The sequence below is a fragment of the Plectropomus leopardus genome, chromosome 7, assembly GCF_008729295.1.
Source record: "Plectropomus leopardus isolate mb chromosome 7, YSFRI_Pleo_2.0, whole genome shotgun sequence".
Lineage (NCBI taxonomy): Eukaryota > Metazoa > Chordata > Actinopteri > Perciformes > Serranidae > Plectropomus > Plectropomus leopardus.
In genome coordinates, this window is record NC_056469.1 from 26596821 (window position 1) to 26618990 (window position 22170).

Below are 22170 nucleotides of genomic sequence, written 5' to 3' on the forward strand. Positions count from 1 at the left end.
ATTTTTCTGTATTATTAGGTCTTGTGTGTGATTATTATTGCAATGAGTTAGTGAAACTTGTGAATTTATGAATCTTAAGAGCACCCAAATAATATGGATTCCCAAATTCCACAAAAAAAAAACACAGATTAATAAAGATGTCTCCTTCTTTCTGCATTACTAATAAAATGAAACATTTTGCAGTATTTTGAGAAATAAATTACTAAAAAAAGTTTCTAAAAGTGGACTCAGGCTTCTCGACCCCACTGTCACATCTGTGTGTTCATGTATTTGTATATACTCGATGTATATATTGCACCATCCATCTACATATATAAACAAATCAAGAACAGACTACACACGCTCCTTAGACAACAAAACCGTCCTCACCTCGCAGTCCTCAAGAACTGGCCATGCAAGAGAACCCAAAAGCCTTTTATTTGTATCGAGATGTTCAAAAGAAAACGTAATGCAGGCAGGACAGTTGAGACTTTGCAGGATTTGCTAGCATGGCCAACTGCTGATGAACTTTTTGTCAGCGGTGAAGAAAAAAGGAGAAAGTACTCAAGTACTCACACACAAGTAACAACAACAGAAATAAAGTACCTTTTGGAGGTCCTGACATCAGTAATTCTATATAAATGCCTGAAAGCACAGTGAAATTATGGGATTGGTCAAGGAAGCAGCTCTGTCCTATGCTATGCTAATGGTATCCATGGCAACAACATGCAGATGGATGGACAGCTAAGGGTGTACAGTCAGTTTAGATTTGACTCCGAAAGGGTCCTGATCAAAGGCTTCAGGAGCGACAGCCTCAAATGTTGGACAGTGAGTGTTTGGTTTGCCGCTGGTCAGATCTGAAGCCGATGTTCTTATATACAGTGAATGCTGGGTCTGTGTGTTGAGCAAGGAATAATTTCCAACTTTACTCGTGACATTTATCTAAGGCGGGTGCAATTTTCAAAAAAATCAAGACTCCTGCTGAGAGTGTCCCACTGTTTCCGCTCGCTGCTTTAAAATCAGCTGCTTGTATTTTCCTGCAGGAGAGCAAAGGGGAGCAGAAAAATAAACAGTTCATGAAAGAGGACTTAAACTCTAAATTAACTTCATCACAATTACAAAAACTGCTACAATGGTGGGTTACATCAGGCCGAATGCAAATGAGCAGCTCCTGTCAGCCACTTAAATGGTAGGTTTGGTAATTTTTGACCTAGACCTTAGTTTTGAAACTGGTCCAGAATTGAGCGAGACCGACGCAACCGGCAGCAAAAAAGGCTGCTATGTAACCATTAAGGGTGAGTTCACATCATCAATTAAAGTTCACTAAAAGTGCTTGATTTTCCACTGACGGGGTCACACAGCATCATGGAAACAATCCCTATAGAACTAGTCATTTTTGTTAAACCAGAAAAACTCATAAATCGCTATCGCCAAACCCACCAGACTCCTTTTAAATAAACAGTCATTTTAATTTTAAAGAGCCGCATTTTTTTTTTTTTTTTAAATCTATCTGGGTGAATATGTTTTTTTTCCCCAAACAAACCAAAGTTAGTGACTGTTACAACAGTGAAAAGATTAATCAAAAAGATGACTCAAGATGGTTATTGTGAAATTTACTTTGTTTCTGTCCACTTTGAATAAAGTGTGTTTTATAATGATAAAATTAACGTTTAATTTAAATGGAGTTTTGGTGTTAGCTCTTTTTAGGTCCGTTTCTGATTTGACAAAAAGGATCTTACTCTTTTACAAAGACGTCAATCTCAGTAGCGTTATAAATTATCATACGTTAAGAGACGCCTTTGCAAACGCATCCCAGATTTGTAGCAGTGTTACCGACTTCAAGCTAATTCCCTTTTTCATGTAGTGTTTACATTATTCTGTACACCCCGTGGATCTCTCCATAGCTCTGTCTATCTACTGTGACCCCACTCATCCTTCAGGCTTTGCCCTCACCATCTTTCTTCACTCTGTCCCTTTCAATCGTTCTTCTTCTGCAGCCTTTAACCACGTCGCATCAGATGATACAGTTCTGGCTGCCGGCTACACATTGTCCGAAAGTTGTCCTTCCCTTCACATCCCTCCGCTCAGTCTGCCCCTGCCTTGTGCTTTTCTCCCCCCGCATATTTATATTACCCCCTTAATAATGCACTCTGCACTCTTCTATGCCTCGTCTTGCTTGTACTCCATTGCTCCTCCGTTTCTGCTGCTGCCAAATCCCATTGGAGCATTAGCTCCATTGTTCCCGTTTCCCTCTCCCGACTCAAAGCTCTTCTCTTCTAGCGGCTTGCCGATCCAGGCGCCGTAACCGTGGCCGCTGAGAGCTCGGAAGAACTGCTGCTTGGCTTGCTGGAAGTGCATGGCCGACATCTTGGCCTGGGCGTAGGAGGGAAGGGAGAGGAGGTCTGTGCGGCCGCACCGCTGGCACAGTGATCGGAACAGACAGAACAGGTTGGATTTGGACACTCTAGATACACTCAGTTTGTTCCTAGAGGGAAGACATGAGAGAGCTGCGTGGTTAGAGTTCATTAAACAACAAAAACACAACAGTTTGTCTGGCAAGCTGGCATGACTCTGACCACACATTGTTTCCTATTTAACTTTATCAACTGCCTGCTGCTCACAGTTTTTAATTAAAAATGCATTAAGCTTGTTGTTACTTGATAGTTTTTGTTGAACACAACAGAGCACTTGAGATTATTCAAAATAAGAAATGCTGCCAAGAGTTCTCTCACCTTGTGTGTGTTTTGTTAAGTGTTTATTGGTAGTTTGCCACAGGACCCCCTAAAAACTTGCGTTCTCTTTGGCACATCTTGTTACTTTTGTTTTGAGTAAAGTAGCAAAAACGGTAACCTTAAAAATTGTTCACTAACCTAATATTTGCCTTAACCCCAAGATTAAACCTTCAGGATGCCCAACTGTAATGTCAAACAGAGATGTTTTTTTTAAATTATTTTGTTATTCTCCATTTATGAAGCTACACTTTTTGCCCCTTATGCTGCTTACATGGTTACAACTGTAACAACACTTTCCTCCTTCATTTTGCTTGATAACTGATAAATTGAAGATCACATTATACTGGAAAATGTGTAGAGTTAAATAGTGCTAAAATATATTGCCAATTACATGGATTAAATAGAGTCAAACACCAAAAAAATACCCAAGAGGGGAGGGGTCTGTATTGTGATATGAATGTAGTATCCAGTTTCCAGGGCTTTTTTGGGGATTGTTTTGGCCTTAAATGCCTGATTTTTCAAAAAAATGTACAATGTATCTTGTGGTTTTGTTTTTGCAAAGAAATTGTGGAAGCAAGTAAAATAGCAAAAATGTTGCTTTTTTGGCATAACTCATTAAAAACTGAAGGCAACTTGTTTCAGTGTTAATAATAACAAAATTGCACTTTTCACGTTATTACGATTCTTTTAGCATGTGCAATAGATCTGATGCAAGAGTTTCTATCCTGGTCATTTGTTTCGTATTTTGTTGTGTCTTGTGCTGAAAAATACTTTTCAAGCCGTGTTGTTTGTATTCCACTTCAGCGCTGCACATTACACAAAACAGTTTACCCGTGCTTTCTTTCAGGACATCATGGAATTGCCTCGCACAGTCTACAACAGTAATTTTTGTTGGTAAATGTGAGACGTTCGTGTTGCACATCACTGCATCTTCACAACCACAAACAAGGATGTGAGTTTGGTGACTTTATGCGTGGGACTGCACTCGGACAAAATTGCAAGGTCAGGAATCCACAATGCGCAGGAACTGGCTAAATTTGTGTTAACTGTTGTGACAACATCCTTTTTTAAACATCCTTTTCCATGCAACTAATTGTGAGACCAAATATACAAATTATAGGAGAACATGAATTGTATATTATGTAAGCTATGTTATTTGTCTGTGTGTATTATTCAGTCGAAATTGCCTGAATGTTTAGAAATAAAACTAGACCATACTTTGCAACCTAGTCCAACTTCTCCTTTTTTATTAAAACCAAATTAATTAAGGATTTTTTATCTTTATTTGTTTTGCATTTTCAAAAAGGTGCACGGTTGAGAGCTCGCTAAAATGCGCCCTGCTGCGTCCTGCAAAACCACGTCCATCCTGGTGAAATACCATGTTTTAAGAAAGTCCTATTTGCCACTTCTCATATTTCTTATTTATTTGGAGCAGACAGTACTAACACAAACTGGATATTAATAATTGATTGTGATAGCTTAAAACAGTTCCTCTGCGGACAAATTACAGGGATGTCTACTCACAATAATATGGTGTTTATTCCACGACACAGTGATCAATAACTCATAAAGTTGAAAAAACAAATTGCATTCCTGCTAAGCATTTTGGAGGAACACTGAGCAGCTTGTGGGTAAATTGATCTCTGTTTGAGCAAAGAATTGACTTGAATCTGTTGTGGGTTAACACAGTTATCGTTCCCCACGAGAGAAAGACAAAAACAATGAACAGCAGCACGACACTGCTTAAATAACGAATTAAGTGGACAGTAACAAACTAAACAACCCAAAGCTATTAATGAACAATGTGTGTTGCCACCAGTAGTGACAGGAATTTGGCTTCGTTACATACCCGTCCAGTTTGCCTTTGGTCCCATCAAGCACCTCTACGCTGTTCTGGTCTGGAAAGCTCCAGTTCACACTGGACTCCTTGGTCTTGCCTGTGTGCCGCGTGGAGTCGTACACACTCACCCTGCCCACCTACACGCCAACCAGGTGGTCAGGGAGAAGGGAAATGGAGAGAGAGACCATATTTTGTTCAATCAGGCTAATTTAGCCCTTCAGTGTGAGTCAGCAATTCCAAACAGAGCGTGTGAAATTAGTTGTGTAATGCATGTGTCAGTGTGACGGCTGCGTCGATTAGGGGTGATACACTCAACCAATTCCACTAATGCGTAAATGAAAGCCAAGAAAGTGTTCAAAAAAGGGATGAAACAAGGAACAAGCTGAATTATGCTTAACCACCAATTACTGCATTTCACAGGCATCTTGGCCGGCGGTGTGAGAGTGACCTACCTGCTTTTTCTTAATTGATGGATGAGCTAAATTTAAAGAAGACGAGCGATGAAGAAACAGTTGTGCAGGCGTAAATAGAGTGTTGGCAGCTTAATTGATTAATTTTGTGAGAGTGACCTCAATAGTTCTGATTAATCTCCACATACGACATTGCCAAAAACTTGTGCGGTTACCTCAGGGTGATTTAGCATGAAGGGAGGAGGGAGACTTTGGGCGAACGCTTCACCATCTCTTGCCAGTCGGCAGCAGACAGCACGTGTGAGGTGCCCGTGGCTGTACAGGTAACCTGATAAAGACACCGACAAAAATTTAAAACAAGACACAACATAAAGGTGGGAATACATCCAACGTCACTGACTTTACAGGCCTTTGCATACCAAATCCATATTTTTTGTGTGCGTCATTTAATAAAAATCACTACGAACAAAGCCTTGCACACTGAGTCTGACGTGTTCATTTGTTCCATCCGTTGCAAAAATTTACAATACGTGGCAAATGTAAAGACACATTTTCTTGCTTGATTCTATCCACCGGATCAACCTTCCTGGCTATTGCAACTCTCTGCCCACGACTTGCATTTGGCACCGTGGCTACCTGAATTATAAAATGATACCGTGTCGCTATAAACTGCACTCTGCTGAAAGCATCATCATTCCCGTTATGCATTTCCTTATAGATAACTTCTTTTTGTTGTGGAAGTTTCAAAAACTTTGATAATGGACAAAGTTTTGAAGTCAGATGCAGACTTGGAAAGAGTTTAGGTGGAAATAAGTTTATTTTCTGCTTCTTAGAAATTGAATCTGGGTACAAATAGTTGTCTTGTTGTCTCAAATTAATTATTTATGGTCTCAGAGTGAGATTTTGAGCTTTTCAAATAATGATTAGTGATTGTGTGCTTTAATTATCCTTTAAACTTGTCAAGAATTCTGCTACAGAAATTCAAGTTTAAATGTGTAGAAATGATCTGTAGTTGTAGAGAATGCCTAAATGAAATATACACACACTCGATACAACCTGATACCTGTATTCACCTAACTGGTCTTGGTTTTAAGAGAAACAAACATTTTGACTCAAAGTAGTGACTTAAATTTGACTAAAACATTCTGAGTTGTCATCAACTAAACTGTGAAGGATATTTATGATTAAAATGGAGTGAAACTAATTAACATTGTCGACTCAAGAGTAAGACTAAATCCAAAATAGCTGCCAAAATTAACACTGTAAATGTGATTGACACATTTGGCTGTAATTATTTCTAAACGTGCAACAATTCTGGATGAAAAATGCAGACTTGGTGTGCAAAAGTTTTAACTCACATTAATCAGGGTTTTTGCAGCTTAAGTCAAGGTAGATTTAAGAATTCAAGAGATTTTTTAATTCCACAGAACTGAGTTTAAGACCGATTTTCTATTAATAGAAATTGATGGATTTTATTTTGCCCAAATATTTATAGCAGTATAAAAGATACTTTTGAAAAGAAAAAGTAGGATTATTTATGTCAAATGTTGAAAAAACAACCCTTGTGAAACACATAATATCATCATAAAAGTATGTATTTAGTTTAACAACAGAAATGGGAAATATTTTGAGTTTCTAAATATGCATCCGAGATTCTACTATTTGGATTCTTGTCACTGAGTTTAAGAAAAGGAATTTATTAAATCATTCAACAAAAATGAAAATAGTAAAATGAAAAATGTAAATAGATGTTACTAATTATTTTAATATTTTATAATGCAACACCAAAAAAAAAAAGATTAATTAAATCTTACTTCCAACATCTGAGGGTTAGGGTTAGGGTTAGGGTTAGGGTTTTAATTATTCATTTAAGTCAATGTAGTTAATTTAGGTCAATTTGACAGCAATTAATGCCTTATTTTTAGATAACTGATTTCAATGCCTTATAAGACTTCTGAAGGGTCTACAGGAACCCTGATGAGTATTTGTTATCATTATACCCTGCAAAAGTATGTTTTACCAAGCGTGATAGACTTCAGGTAGATGGGATTCAGGAAATGAGTGAGCAGCGCCCCCTGCAGACCCAAAACGTTCCAGCGTAGGATTTTATCACTGCAGCTCATGGTTCGCAGCCTCTCCCCGTGCTGGATGCCATCCCAGGTGGGCACAATTGCACTTGACTCCACTGGGATGGTGCCCTCACCTGGCACAAACAACACACAGACAAAGGTCACAGGTCTTGCTTTCAAACCAGCGAGTGGAATCATTTGCCAACATGCACTGCGCTGATATTTATGAAGACAGATTAATGTCCGTCTCATTCCTCACCGTTCTCCACTTTAGTGCGGAGCTTCCCCTGCTTGGCGTTCTCAAACAGAGGCTGATGACCCTCAACTTCATCCCCTGATTCACTGCACGACTTGTCAAACAGAGCACCGTCCCCACAAGGTGCCGTGCTGTGCATGTGAGAGAAAGACGAGAGGTAATGTATTGATATGACACGCGGACAAAAAGAAGAAGAGGAGGACCACTTTGATCCACACATGAAACATTGATGCATCTGAGTGGTGGACACGACAGGACTGAAAGAAGAGAACACGGAGGGGAGGTGAACGAAGAGTAAGAAAACACCTGACACTCCCACCTGATGTAGAGGTGAAAGGTGATGTCAGATTTGATTTGCAGTTTGTTTCTCTCCGCTGGCTCAAATATACTGTCTTCTGTGCCTTCGTAGTGCTTGATCAGCTCCATATACAGAAACCTGAGAAGAAAGGAGACAGGGAGCGAGACTTGCAGGCTAGGTCTTGGAGAAGAGTGTGTTAAGAAAAACTGATAACGAACAAGATCTGTTTCTACCGAAGAAATCCTCTTCTGGAGATGATTTCAGCGTGGCAATCATTAACAGTATCCCCTTTAAGGCTCAGTTCCTCCCCTTTAACACAGCGATTTCCTGACAGGAAAAAAGACACACAAGAGAGACACATTCAATGTCAAAGTACACGACAATGTAACGCCTCTTGGTTCTGCAGTGACCCAGTTCTGTTATAGCTTTCCGACAGTGCATGCCTCTGAGCACAAAAACCATAAAACTTCCTCAAATCATGGAAAAAAATATAGTGACAATGGAATTTTAATGTGCACATTTTCTTATACTCCCTGTTGTTACCACCTCCCCTTGCTTCATATGTTATATGCTTAAGTTAATGGAAATACCAGTTCCCAGGCTGACAACAGTCCCCAGGCCCTCCCCTCTCCTCATGACGATGGTGGCCAGAATCTTGCGTCCCAGGAGGCTGTGCTGGATCCGTGTGGTCAGGGCGTTGAACCGCTGGTGACTCAACATCGCTATCTGGTCGTGCAAAGTGCTGCCACTCACTGGGAGCTAGATAGAAAGAGATGTATACAGAACAGTGGACTAGTTAATTTTTGATATGTGAAATTAATTTGACTGTGCAACACAATGATACATCTCAGAATAACTCCCACAGTAAATTATCAAGGTTTGTGTATGTTTAATGATTATATGGATTCCACACACGTGCAATGTATAAAATGACTTTATCTTGAACATTGAGTATAAACTGTCACATTGTTTAAGATAAGATAAGATAAGTTAATCCTTTATTAGTCCCACAGTGGGGAAATTTCCAACATTGCAGCAGCAAAGGGATAGCAAAATAGCAAGATAACTGCAAAATAAACTATATTAATAAATAAGTACAAAAACGTGCAGGATGAAGATGAAGGAAATAAGCACAGAGGACGACATAAACAAACAATATATACAGTATTTACAACGCCGAGAAACTCAACAGTTAAATAAAGAATGTTCACAGTTGCATGGGTTTTTATAAGCCACTGGCATTTGGGTTCTCTTGCTCTCTCCTACAACAACACTTACATTTTTTATTAAATGTACTTTATTAAATGTAATGTATTCAACTTTATTTGACAGTAGCTACTTATTTAACTTTATTATACTTCATTTAGCTTGTTTGTAGTTCATTGATTTTTTTTTATATTTAAGTGGTTAACAATAGTTTAAAGGACATTTATAAATACTGCAATATAGCCTTAAATATTGTGAGAATATTTTAAAGCCATATTGCCCAGCCCTAGCTGCTACAAAGCTAAAGCCTCCTAGTGAAGAGAACTGATTCAGTGACTGTGAAGTGCACGGAGTTAATAGACTCTGGGTGTAGATTACTTAACATTTGTTGTGCTTTAACTGAGGTCACGTTATTCTGAGGTCCTGATCCAACAGATCGCATTTTAGCAGCCCGGGCAGCCTTTTGTAATGGTTTTCAATGAGAATGAAGCGTCTTGCTTACTGTTTTTGTGTTGCTGTGTGAATTGGGTTTTTTTTGCTTTTTATACCTCACATTTTTGTAGTCGCGCCCTAATTGCCTCATCTTGGAAAAAGTTTCAACTCCAAGTGGAAAAAGCGTCATTGGCGGTTTTTCTCATTTTCCAATCGGATGAATTGTGAGGTGGACAACATGGTACGTGTGAAACCAATGTTAACTCACTTTCAACGTTGCCCTCGGCAGCCTGCAAGTCATATTTCTAATTACCAACCGCGATTAGGTCCCATGATTGACAGCAGATTGTCAAACTGTTCCTGAATCATCCTAAAATAAGTCTTGAACTGACCATCATCCAGGCGATGTTCCTGGACCAGCTGGTGCTTCTCCCTGTGATTTCTCCTCTTTCTGAGGGTCACATGCAGCCACATGGATCTCTGTTTCCCTTTGAATAATGCACTATTTGGGAACAGCCTCTAAACCTCAATCAGAGCCAGATAATGCAAATTTTAAGGTGCACATCTGTAAGTTAACCTCACAGCAAAAGATCACTTAAGACAAGGATGGGTGATTATGTGGTTGCCTAGCAACAATATATAAAAGCAAACTGCAAAAATGCTCTGTTTGATGGAGCCAGGCTTCAACAACAAACCAGACAGCCTGAGAAACATGCTGTCTGTTCAGGGCCTAAGTGTGCAAATGTTGTTATTTTTTAGTGAAACAGATTTGCTCCACTGAGGAGGTGAGTCAGTTGCGTTGTGTCCTGCCTGATTCCCCTGTTGATCCATACAAGGTTTACGTTTTATGGTAGAAAGCGTGAACCACTGAAAAGTACCTCAGCTGGGATGAGCTCTCCAGTGCGGGCCGCCCTCTCTGCCTCTCCAATCAGAACCCGCAGAGCAGCATCTGCTGCCTCCTGTTTTCCTTGCTTCTTGTTTGACGCACACACTGGAGGGAACCAGCGCCCGCCAAGCTTGGCCTGGTAGGTGAACCTGAGCAGGGGCAAAGAGAAAGGTAATCGGAGGAGGATCAACAGGGTTTTCTTACTCACTTTGAGAACAAAGGATTCAATGGAAACATTTGGGGAAAGAAACAAAAATAACCATTTAAGCATTTTCCTCAGAATGTCATATGTTGCTTCAACAACAGAGAACCTGAGAAATTAGGCAAAAAAGGCCTTCATTATTGTCTTAAAAAATGTTTATACACAGGAATCCTATAGCTCAAGGCAAGTCATATTTGAGACTTTTTAAACACTTTTTTTAATGTCACTATGAATATAATTTAAGAGAAAAATTTCAGTGGATTCTCTGCGCTGAGCATCCAATTCGGAAACATAATGACTTTTGTTGGTTTCTCTAACATGATCTGCGATTTTATACACATCAGAAACAAAACAATTCATAAAATTCAACTTTTCATGCTATGCTAATGATTTTTTTCCGAAGTACACAAAGAACATATATTTCCAAGCTGAAGGTAACCTGGACAGCAAGAGATTTTTTTTATCCAGTGTGGTAATTTTGTATTTATGTGCATTACTGCAGTTCACACGTACTTCGGTTCATGCGGAGGCCCCGACTGCCCCACCAGTCTGATCTCAGCGGCAAAGCCGCGGGCTCTGGCGTACTCCAGCAGACCTGACACTGCGTTGTTGTTCAGGTGGTTAATGAGGTCCCCAACACCTGCCTCGTGTGCTGCTCGCAACTCATCTGCAGTCAGAGGCGGCAAAGAGGGACAAGTAGTCCCAGAAGTGCTGCCATTGCTATCACTAGAAGAGCCCAGGGGCAACTGAGGCTGGAAAAAAGAGCAAGGGAGTAGGAGAGAAAAAAAAGATGTGAATGATATTGAGCAGAACAATGGGACAGAGGAAACAAAATGATTTATTTCAGCCTGATTGATCTGCTCTTCTTTGAAAATGCATCACACTCATTCAGGGCTCCTACCGTTTACAGTGAGTGGAATTTAAGATTTTTTAAGATTCTTCAATGCAAAAAAAAAAAAAAAAAAAAAAAAAAGACCTGACACCAAATACTTAAGGTTAAGGAGAATTTCTGCCCAAATATTTACTTTAAAATAAAACACAACTTTTAGGTTACAGCAATGCAAATGGTATTCTGTGAATTTTTCTTTTTTTTAAGTTACCTTTTATTTTTAGATCTAACAATTCAATATCAGAAAAAAATATTCATAAAATCATACCTTTTGTTTCTTAGCACTTTTAATACTCATGAAAAATTAATTCAAGACCAATTAAAACCTTGTTTTTTGATTGATAAATTCAATGCCTTTTCCAACTTTTCAAGGATATGCAGGGACCCTGCTCATTTTGGGGATATGAAAAGCCCTTCTCTTTCCTCCAAAATAAACAAGTTACTCTCTGCCTCCGACTCCTCACCTTGTTGAGCTGTAGTCTCCCGTCAGCCATTAACTCTTTGACGGCCTCCTCTGCTGCCAGCTGGCGGGCTGCCTTCTTGCTCGGAGCAGAGGCCTCTGCGAACAAGCTCTCTCCAACCTTCACCCGGTACATGAACCTGAACACAGGGCATAGATGTTTTAGAAAGGTGGAAAGGGAAAGATTTTTTTTTTCTGGTTTTGCAACTCAGATCACACTTTGAGTTACTTTTCCAGCCTTCTGATTTCTAACATGTAGATGAGAAGATAAAACACAGTAGAGCCTCTGGTGTACCAGTGATTAGGACAGATGCACTCAGCATATTTAGAAAATGACTTAAGAACACAAAAGTTTTTATTGTATCTACCAGCCGGTTGCCTGAAGGGGTGCATCATAAACAGAAAGAGAGGCAAAGAGTGAATGGACAGAGGCAGCATTGTGTCTTTGTCAGATGACTACATTACAGAGGACAGATTGAACAGAAATAGCTGATCAACAGCCTCCCCAAGGAGAAACTTGCAGTGTGGGGGAGATCAACATCCAAAAGCATAGATTCAGAGAGACGAGAAGGAGCCATTACCTTGGGTCATGTGGTGGGCCTGCCTGCCCAGTGATGATGAATTCGATGGGGTTCCCGCTGCGCTGGCTGTACTCCATCAGGACAGAGACCGGATTCTTCCCACCAGGCAGAGAGCGGGACAGCGGCTGGCGAGGTCCCTCCACTGTCCCCATCCCTTCCACACTACTAGACCCAAAAATCCCACCTGTGCCTTCAGTTGAACCCTGGTAGACAAAAAAATATATTTCAATTTAAGCTGCTTTTTACGACTGTAGTTTTGTATAAATTATCCACTTATTTATTCAAACTGCGAAAAAATCACAACAAAATGTTGGCCTCCTACTCTGATACTCTGATCTAAAATAATATTATTTGCAGATATTGAATTAAATTAAATTTGCAGGTAATAAAATATGCTGAGAACTACACATAAATTATATCAATATAAAAGTCAATTCCAATATTATAAAAAGTCAAAGACCTTCTGAATCAGACTTTGTTATACACCAGACCTAAACTGTTCCTTTATACTCCCATATATAACTTACTGTGTGCAAATTTTGAAAATACATATGAAACAAACAAACACTAGACTAGTTTTACTAGTTTTGTTGATAACATTTTTTAAAAAAGAAAAAAGGGGAGGATTTGGTAAGTATACACTTCCTCCTACTCCTATTCGGGAATGAAATACTTATGTTGTTTACTGAATATATCTGATGGTTATTCTGGTGGTGTTTTTCTTACTTAAATTTAATTCTAGTCTTAAGCCTGACCAATCTTATGTGTTAAAAGCACATTAGGCTGTCTTTAGATGGCTAATGGGTAGCTTATTTCCACGCCTTCAAACAAAAACTTACGCTGGAGTCTGACATCAGATCCATCGGTTGGTCCACATTGGCAGTGTTTCCCTCGTCTCCCGTGCTCGACCCTCCCTGCATCTCCCCGATGAGAATGCGCAGAGTGGCCGCAGCGGCGTCCTTTTTTGCAACCTTCTTACTGGAAGCTTCTGCTACAGGAAACAGCCTCCCGTTGAGCATCACCTGCATACGAAATCTGACAGAGAGAAAATAAACGTGAGACACGGTCAATACATGAATAAATGAGCAGCTACAATTTTCAAAGACTTCTGTGTTGCATTACAAGCAGTATAATTTTCATCCTTAATTGGCAGCATCATATGTCTTCATTAAGGCAAATTTATTTCTCACAGAGTCTGAATCAATAGGTTTGTCTCAAGGTGCTTTACAGAAGGTAACAACCATGTGGATTGAAAAATAAAAATGATGCGTATCATATAATGAAACAGACAGAAATTCAACAGCCCAAGTCTGTAAACTTGTTACATTTACGGATGCACTGATCCAACTTTTTCTTTCCTGATACCTCAACTAAGACCATCTGCTGATACAAATTACTGCTCTCTTTTCCCCAAATTTAGAGTGTACATTAAACTAACTTCTTATCAAGTTTTTTGTCCCCAATCTGACACATTTGATACCTGCATAAGTACCTGCAGATACCAAGTCGCAATCCAGCACTCCAGCACTTCCTACATAATACAACAGCACAATACTCACTTAAAGTGCATTAAAGGTATTAAAATCCAGTGTACATGCTTGACAATCTAATAGCTCCATGAAGAGAAAAAAAATCTCTGAATCCAAGCAATTCCTTAATGGGTTCTTTTAAGAAAATGATAAAGAATAAAGTAAACCTTCTCTGTAATCTTTTTGGCCTTGTTGCTGTCTCAATTTTTTATCTCCCTTTAATTAAGAGTTTTCTCCAGTTGCTTTGATGGAGCCTGAGTTACCTGAATCTGAGTGTTTAATTTCGTCCTCTGTACATCCTTTGTAGATCACATTCAGAAATTGGTCTTATTGGCTTTTTGCTCATGGGGCTTTTGTTACAATAATAACAATACAATAATAAAATAAAAAGTCTCATACTGAGTTTTGCTGTCGTGTATATGTGTTGCATAATTTGTTAATTGCTTCGGTATTCAGATATTCATTGTTGCTTTTTTGCAGAGGACGAACACCATTTCAATGTTTGCGAGAAATACATCTTATATCTCTCCCCCAAGCGGCCAACCGAAACATTGATTATTGCTGTTGATCAGTGCCGAAGCTCTGAAGTCCAGAAAATGGTATTTAGGACAGTACCGACAATACCGACCTTTAAAAATCAGTCTGGGACATCCCTACACTGTACTTACTTGGTCATTTCTGAAGCACTAAAAGCACAGTTTGTACCTCATCATGCCTTAACGAAGGTTTCCATTATAAGGACATTGACAACCACAATGTATTTAATGTGGACTAATCAATACCTGATCCAGGTTGTAAAGTCAGTACTGACCCTGCATTCCCAGCTCGGTCTCAACATTACAGCATGATTACACAGACAATGACCACAGATTCTTTCACTTTACTCAATTAAAACTTTACAGTAACAAACAGAGTAGATTATTGACTAACCTTGGGTCGTGAGAGGGTCCCGACTGGTCGAGGAGCAGGAACTCACAGTTCTGGCCCAGATACTGGGCGTACTCCATGAGGCCGCTGACGGGGTTCTTCAGCCTCACCTCCTGTAATTTGGCCCACAGGTTCTGGGGCGGTGGTGCAGCCAGTGACACAGCTACAGTCCCCACCGAGTTGGCTTTCTCTGCTGCCAGTTTCCCAGCATCTGTTTCTCTGCGAATGGCGTTGAGAAATTCTGGGATGTCGTCAGTGGCCCACTCTCCTTCGTTGTTTTCATCGTCTTTGCATGTAGTAAGGAAGGGGGGCTGGAGTGAGGACTGGGCCTTGAAAGAGAAAAGCGGGGGTAAAAGTGTTAATAAAATCAGGGTAGACCTCATCAGCAGGTAACCTTAGCTGAAAACATCTAGTATAAAGACAATATTTTAGCAAGAATCCAACTTTTTCACTCAAATTCTTAACACCAATATCGACATCAGTTTTCTTGCACTGTGTTCAGATGCCTTTTGCAAGCATTTCAACATTGGGAAACCTGAGAAAATTGGTTAGATTTCTTTTGAAAACATGGAGAAAAAAAAATAATGAGTAACATTGATTAGTAAAAGGTCCAAGGAAATGATCTGAAATAACCCTGAAAATTAGCTGGGGGATAATATTATAAATTGTCAATACACAATAGAAAATTGTTCAGAAAACCATAAACAATTAAAATTATACTTAAGAAAGAAAAAAAAATATATATACACACTTTTCTCAGGTAATTTTCTTATAACACTAATACTTTCTTTATAATTCAGGAGAAATTTCTTATCAAGTTGCTCATTGCCATTTTCACAACTCTGAAATAAATCAAGCCAATTTGCTCAAGTTTGAAATGGTTTAAAGAGTAGTTTAAATATAAGGCTACTGCCTGACCTGTTAGCTTAGCATAAACACTAAAAATAAAAATCTTGAACTATTCCTATAATCTTAGCAATGGCCGTGCTGAATTATTCTGTGGGAAATATTTTGATTGCTGAGAATGTTTTTGCTCGTTGTCGAACTATCCAGGTCAACCAAATTCCAGTGTTATTTCAAGTTATGTTATGAAATGTAATTCACCTTTAGATGAATAAATCTTAGCTCTTAAATTTTGCTATTGTGGAAAATAGTCATTCTTTATCCATATGAATGTATTCGCCTCAAAATAATAAACTAAATTAAATAAAAATTAAAATTAAATTAAAAAAATACAAAGCACAGAAATCTTACTTACCGATTCACTGCGACTTTGCTCTGGCATCCAACCCTCTGGGAGCGGCAGTGGCTCGAGGCCTGGTATTGGTGGAAGCGGAGATGACGGCATGAAGTTGGATGCTCCTCCCTGCTCACCTCTACTGGGTTCCTCCCCCATCCACTCCCCCTCAACGCGGGGGCTCTTTGCAGCTTTAAGGCTCCTTTCCATCCTCTCTTTGCGGTGGGTGGAGAGCTCCCACGTCGGAGGGTTAACTTCACCATTCTTAATGACGTCACCCTGCTTCTCCATCGCGTAGAGGGTGGGGTTGACCTGCTTGGCACTCCTAAGTCCCAGATTTTTGGCTATGACGAGAGCAGTAGCCTCCCCTGTCGCGAGGAGGTACTGCAGAACTAGCTCCTTCTGTTCTGCCATTATGGGAAGCGCAAGTTCTGGATCAGGGGAGCTGGTAGCGCTGGGGTCTCGTCTCTCCTGATACTGACTTTTTGCTGGTGACGGGGAATCTTCCGAGTCAGACGACTCTGAAGAGGAGCAGTAAGAAGAACTGGATTCTGCGTCAGAGTCCTCTTCTTTGGCTTGTCCCCTGTTTTCAGCTGTTTCTGTTTTTAGCTCAACCTTGGCTTCAGGTTCTGAAGTGTGTCCTCCTGGGCTGACACACAGATGGGAAGGTGGACTTTGTGCTGAGGAGTTTTGATCTTCCTCGCCTCTGAGAGCTTCTCTGTAAAGACTCCACACGGGAGGGAGGAGTCCTTGCTTGGAGGCTTTCTGCAAGCGTTCCAACAAGTAGAGAGCCTGGTTGACGATCTTTTTGGGCAGATGCAGCTTTTTGCCCAACAATCTTGCAGAGATACTCTCACTTGGCTTCAACGTACCTAAAGCTCTGTAAACTTGATCCTGGATCTCAGGAGTGAGAGTGATGTTAACTTTAACCGTTGATTTTGTGGAGGCTTTGGATGCAGAGTGTCTGTCAAACCTTTCTCCTCCTCTGTTGGGCCTGTCTCGATAAAGGGACAAATTCTGAAATTTATTACACACAGAGTTCGTCTGACCACGCCATTGATTGTTGGAGTATTGGTTGTGGCCTGTGCCTTGGTGTGGATTCAGGTGTCGAGGACCTGGGGCACCTCGCGGGGCTCCTGGGTATACAAAACCCAGCTCCTGACTGTACCCCCCTCTACCCCTTGGGCTGTTGTTGGGGTGCGAGTATCTACTGTAGCCTGGTTTGGGCTGGTATGAGGAACCAGGCAACCTGTCGGGTACCACTCCCCCTCCACGTAGACTGGTTCTGAACTGTGGCGCCTCGGAGCTCAGTCCTCTCAGAAACTCGGCCTGTTGGTACTGAAAGGAATTGGGAGCAGGACTAGGGCTGTAGTCCCGACTATGTGAGCTGTTCAAAGCCTCTAATTTGGGGCCGGTTATATTGTGCTTTGATAATGGTGGAGCAGAGGGGATGACTGGAGGAGCTGGAGGCCGCTGTATAGGCACTACGGGACGGGGAGAACTGTTGTAGTAACCCGAATACGGGGTCAGCTGTGGGCCACCTCTAGGGTAGAAAGAGGCCGCGCCAGGTCTGAAGTAATTCTCTTCGGCCTGGAAATCAGGTGGTGGATGCCTGTAGTAGTGTTCTTTATAAGGCCCTCCTCTACCTCTGCTCATAGCGCAGGGGTGGGGCGTAAAGGGGGCCGGTGCAGCTTGATGTGCAGCTTCTGTATGAGTGTACGTCCTCTAGCACAAAGCAGACCCTGGTGAAATGTCAGGCCAGGTCAAGTGCACACTGGGAGTGCCTGAAATTCAAACAAAGGACAATGTCAGGGGAATATTAATGAGGAGACATAAATAACAGTTAAGATAGTTGAACGGTGTGAAAATGAGCAGCAGCATGGAGGACAAGAGAAACTGTCATTCCAGCAAAAAACACAAGTTTGGACCCTGCTGGCAAATCTCCAACCTGCTAAAGCGCCCTTGGATAAGTCAGTGAATCTGTACCAGCTTCAAGGACACACTTTTAACATGATCCTAAACTCTTGCCATCTTGAAATGCAGTACAAAATATACAGTGGCAAATGAATTTCTGGGTATTATGAAAAAAAAAGAAGATTATGTGCAGAGAATAAGCTCTTATGTACACCAGCGCTGTTGACGTTGCTCTGTATATCATCAGATTATACCGTAGCCTGTCTACAAGGATACTGCAGGGTGACATACTGTCTCTCCCAGTCACACTGAAACTTAATCCCAAGGTAAAAGGATGGTGATTAATAATTCAGACCTTCTTGTGACTATTCTGTTTTATTTCTGGCCTTACAAATTATTGCTGGATCTGGATCCATAGCGGAGAGGAAAAGTGAGACACTGATGCAGACAAAAAGGACAGCTCCAAGGGCACAAGAACGTAAAGCGCTGCCTGTCAGTGAAGAGCTGTGGACAGAAAAGCATGCAGTTGCTAACTGACAGTCCTGACTATCAAGATGAGGATTTGCAGAGCTGGTTTTATTCCACCCCCCTTAAAAAAAATAAAATAAAAACACACATGAAAACATTCAATTAGTAGAAATATAGATCCTGAACTGCATAATCCAGAATTCCAATATCCTTCTTTAGTAAAACAAACATCGATTCAGCCTCAAGTGTCATATCTGACAACACTCAATAATGTCTATATCAGTGAGACTGACAACAAGGAGACACCCAATACTGAGTCAGGTTTCATCCCCTCTGGCCCAGTCAGCAGCACTGGTCTGTCACATAGAGCTGACCAGGCCTGAACGCCGCCACATTAATAGAGAACACCACAGTGTTGGTTCATCACAGTAATAGGGGCCGACAGGGCCGGCAGCCCAGGGGCCAAACGGGGCTGGAGCTGACTCATCTTGACCCTGATGCAAGGCAACAGTTGACAGCCAAAATAACAACTCTGTGTTTTTTAGAAGCCACTGTCATTATGCTCCTCTCCGCTTCGAGCCTGAGGAGAAGCACGGGCAAGACAACCCATATGACGACTGATGAATCAACTCTTTTGCACACTTCATGCTGTTATGTCAAGACACAACTCAGTACCACTGATGCACAGTCTGGTCTTCAGTGTGACCCTTTCCTCCATTCCTGAGACCTCCGTGTCAACTTCGCAGTGCAGAAATGAAACATGCTACAGATTTGTTGCAAATACAGTACTGTGCAAAGTCTAAACCACCATGTATTTGTTGTTTTAGCAAAGTTGTAACAAGCAGATATATATTTATATCTCAGCCTCTTTATTAGGATACAAAAGAATACAGAGAACGCGTACAACACCAAAAAAATTAAGAAGAAAATAGCATCTTCAGACTGAAATCAATATTTAGTTTGAAACATGGAATCATACAACGATAACAAAAGGGAGCTCAAACAATCAATATTGAGCTTTGAACATGCCTTGAATGCAACCTGATGTAATACACCAGAAAATTATATTGTCAATCTCATATTGTCTGCCCAAGACTGTTCAAGACATGCTAGACGGAAACAGAGGTCACACTAAGCACTTGCAACTTTTGCCTGTTGAAATTGTTCTATTCTGAAATATCTGCGTTTTTAACACTCTATGCATATTTCCTCTATGTTGTGGTTGTATTTTAATTGAGAGACTTCTCAGAATTAAATAACTATGATCATTATAACTTTTCTAAAAACAAGAAAGTTTAAGGTATCCTAAGACTTTTGCACAGTACTGCATCTGGACATGTGCAGGCAACACACCACATGTATTGCTACTACAAGGCCGCCGGAGGCTGTATTGCAGTTCTCACCAACAGTAGATGAAATGACAGAAGCAGCGATGAAAAAAGAAGAGTTTTAACGTTGCTGATCCTGTAGCCTCTTGATCAGATAACTAGAAAATTACAAGTATAACGACTCTGAATGCACAAAGCAATGCGCAAAGCAGGCGAGAAACCGGTTGTAGATGTTATTGTAATCTGTGAAACTGCAAAAATGTTTCTTTCCAGCGCGCAGGGTCTTCCGTTTTGGATGAGCGATGTCTTCTCTGGAGGCTCCACAAATGAAAACAGCAGTAATGTCGCTCGTTTATAAATGCTGTGATAATGCGTTGCTAACTTTTGCACAACTAAAGTTGAGGGAAAATCCACTGCGTTTCAGTAAAAGGAAACAGAGACTAAAAGACACATATTAAGTTTCGATTTCATTTCTGTGGATAAGTTAGGTTTCTATTGTCGATCACGTGACCAACAGAGACACACCGAGGGCGGACACACAGACTGGTGCACAGACAGACACGTGTCTCTAACGTATAATACGTTAATAAAAGTAGAGCTATTCTGTGATTCATGCTTGAAGAGGTCACTCTGCGGTCCGCCTCAAACAATCAATGTGTTATTGTAGAGCTACAAGGACATCCTCTCTTGGATGCATGCAGTGAGCTCTACAGTACACAGAGGAGACATGACATGCTCAGATCAGATTCTCACATTAAAAATAAAACGGAGGGGAGAGAATGGTGGAGACTGGTAGTAATGTAATACATTTTGGGAGATACAAATATCGCTGGAAAACGCTGAGATCTTGTTACGAGATTGTGATAGAAGGGTGAAAACAGCGTAAGAGTACTATAAGGTGAAGGTCACTATCAAAAACAAGAGTAACACAGGCACATGTTGTGCCTAAAAAGAATAACATAGTAACATTGTTGTATTCATTCATCCGGTTAAACCCAGAAAGCAGTAAGGCTTTCACTCATGGAAAGATATGACTCCACCAAAGTCAAATTAACTAAAAAATACCAAAGCATGAAAACAATAGAAACTATTTAAAGTTGTTTAAATTATACTCGTTTGTTCTGTATTATTTTGTCTTTTTTGTTTTAGACTTAGACTTAGACACGTTTATTTATCCCACTTGTGGGAAATTAACTTGTCACAGCAGCCGTGTGTACAGAAAAACTATATAAAAATATCAATATATACAAAATATAAAATATAAAATATACAAGAGTGCAAAAATAGGCATGTATCAAAGAAGAAGAAAAAATGTACAGGTTTTAAATACAAAAGTCAAAGATATACCAGAAAAAAAAAATCAAAGATATACAGATTAAACAAGATGCAGGTAAGAATGTGTTTAACTGTATAACAATTAAAATTTGTCTAAGTAAATTTTCTCAATTGAACATGGTACAATAAAGCTTTTAGAAAAGTATCTGTAAATGGCCCAAACTCTGCAAATATTAGCACATTTAATAATAAATCAGTTAATATGTTTAAATAAATTTAGTGTGTGTTTCAGTTCTAGTACACATGTACAAAAACTCTTGATACATAGTAAATATTCCTAAAACTATTTGGCCATTTAGCGTCGTATAAAAACTGCTGTCACACAGTTTCACAGAAAGTTTCAGTTTAACACAAAAGTAAACAAAACAAAACGACAGAAACTCATCGACAACGTCTCCTGAACATAACCTTCCTCATACAAGTTACATCTAGCTATTTAAAGCCGTGAATACATTTATTATCGGGATTTGTGCGCCTCAAAATAAATGTATACACTATAACCCATTTTAAAAAAGGCTAATATCATTTTAGGACGTTAAATGTCCAGGTCAATGTTTGTTGACCGTTGCTTTTGCTCTCGTTGTACACTTTGAAGCTCAAACTTTAACAGCTACAGGTTATACGTGTTGCTTTAATTTTTTTTTTCCTAAAACCACAGAGACGCGAGTGTTCAGACTTTTACCTCTCTGGATGTGTTGCGGTAAAGCCGTTAAAGATGTTCAGCAGCGGGCATCGGCAGCTAACTGAACATCGGTCCTCCTCCAGCTAACGTTAGCTCGCCTGCTAGCTGCTCACTGGCAGCGGTGCACCGCACTGGCACTGCACCATTTCAGACTGCCGCCTGCAGCACAGCCGCTTTACTGCCCGCTAACGCGAAACACTCACACTACACTCCGCACAAGCTATATGGATTATTTAAAGAAGCTTAATGGCGTAAGCTGTTTACCTTGACTCGCAGTGTTTCGCCTCAGCGGCTCTTGTTGGTGTGTTTTTAATGCGGTGATACAAACAATCAAAGAAAGAACTGGTGCGCCAAGAAGTGACGTTTATCCATTGCGACCGACGTAACCGGTTGTGTGTCGCATGTGGGTGACTCAGGCGTATGGGCAAGGTTCGACTATTTTTCGCATGTGTCCTTTGCACGCTTTTGGCATCTCGGGTTGGATATCTTGACAGAGAGACATGCACTATT

General features: G+C 40.4%; 1 protein-coding gene across 3 annotated transcripts; it reads right to left on the bottom strand.

The window, feature by feature from the left end:
• Nucleotides 1-1482: 1482 nt before the first annotated feature.
• On the bottom strand, nucleotides 1483-22016 carry adar (adenosine deaminase RNA specific). 3 transcript variants are annotated; one of them, XM_042489509.1, is made up of 16 exons: nucleotides 21925-22016; nucleotides 15955-17717; nucleotides 14700-15025; nucleotides 13080-13275; nucleotides 12241-12443; nucleotides 11664-11799; nucleotides 10824-11062; nucleotides 10101-10257; nucleotides 8175-8343; nucleotides 7818-7911; nucleotides 7606-7722; nucleotides 7290-7417; nucleotides 6982-7164; nucleotides 5177-5289; nucleotides 4561-4688; nucleotides 1483-2464 (listed from the first exon to the last, which is right to left on the bottom strand). In XM_042489509.1, exons 2-16 carry the CDS (start codon nucleotides 17587-17589, stop codon nucleotides 2140-2142), a joined length of 4149 nt encoding a protein of 1382 aa, XP_042345443.1. In that variant the 5' UTR covers nucleotides 17590-17717; nucleotides 21925-22016; the 3' UTR covers nucleotides 1483-2139. The 3 variants fall into 3 exon arrangements, with proteins under 3 accessions (XP_042345443.1, XP_042345445.1, XP_042345444.1); XM_042489511.1 differs by lacking the exon at nucleotides 21925-22016 and adding an exon at nucleotides 21661-21739; XM_042489510.1 differs by lacking the exon at nucleotides 21925-22016 and adding an exon at nucleotides 19719-20066.
• Between the last annotated feature and the right edge of the window lie 154 nt (nucleotides 22017-22170).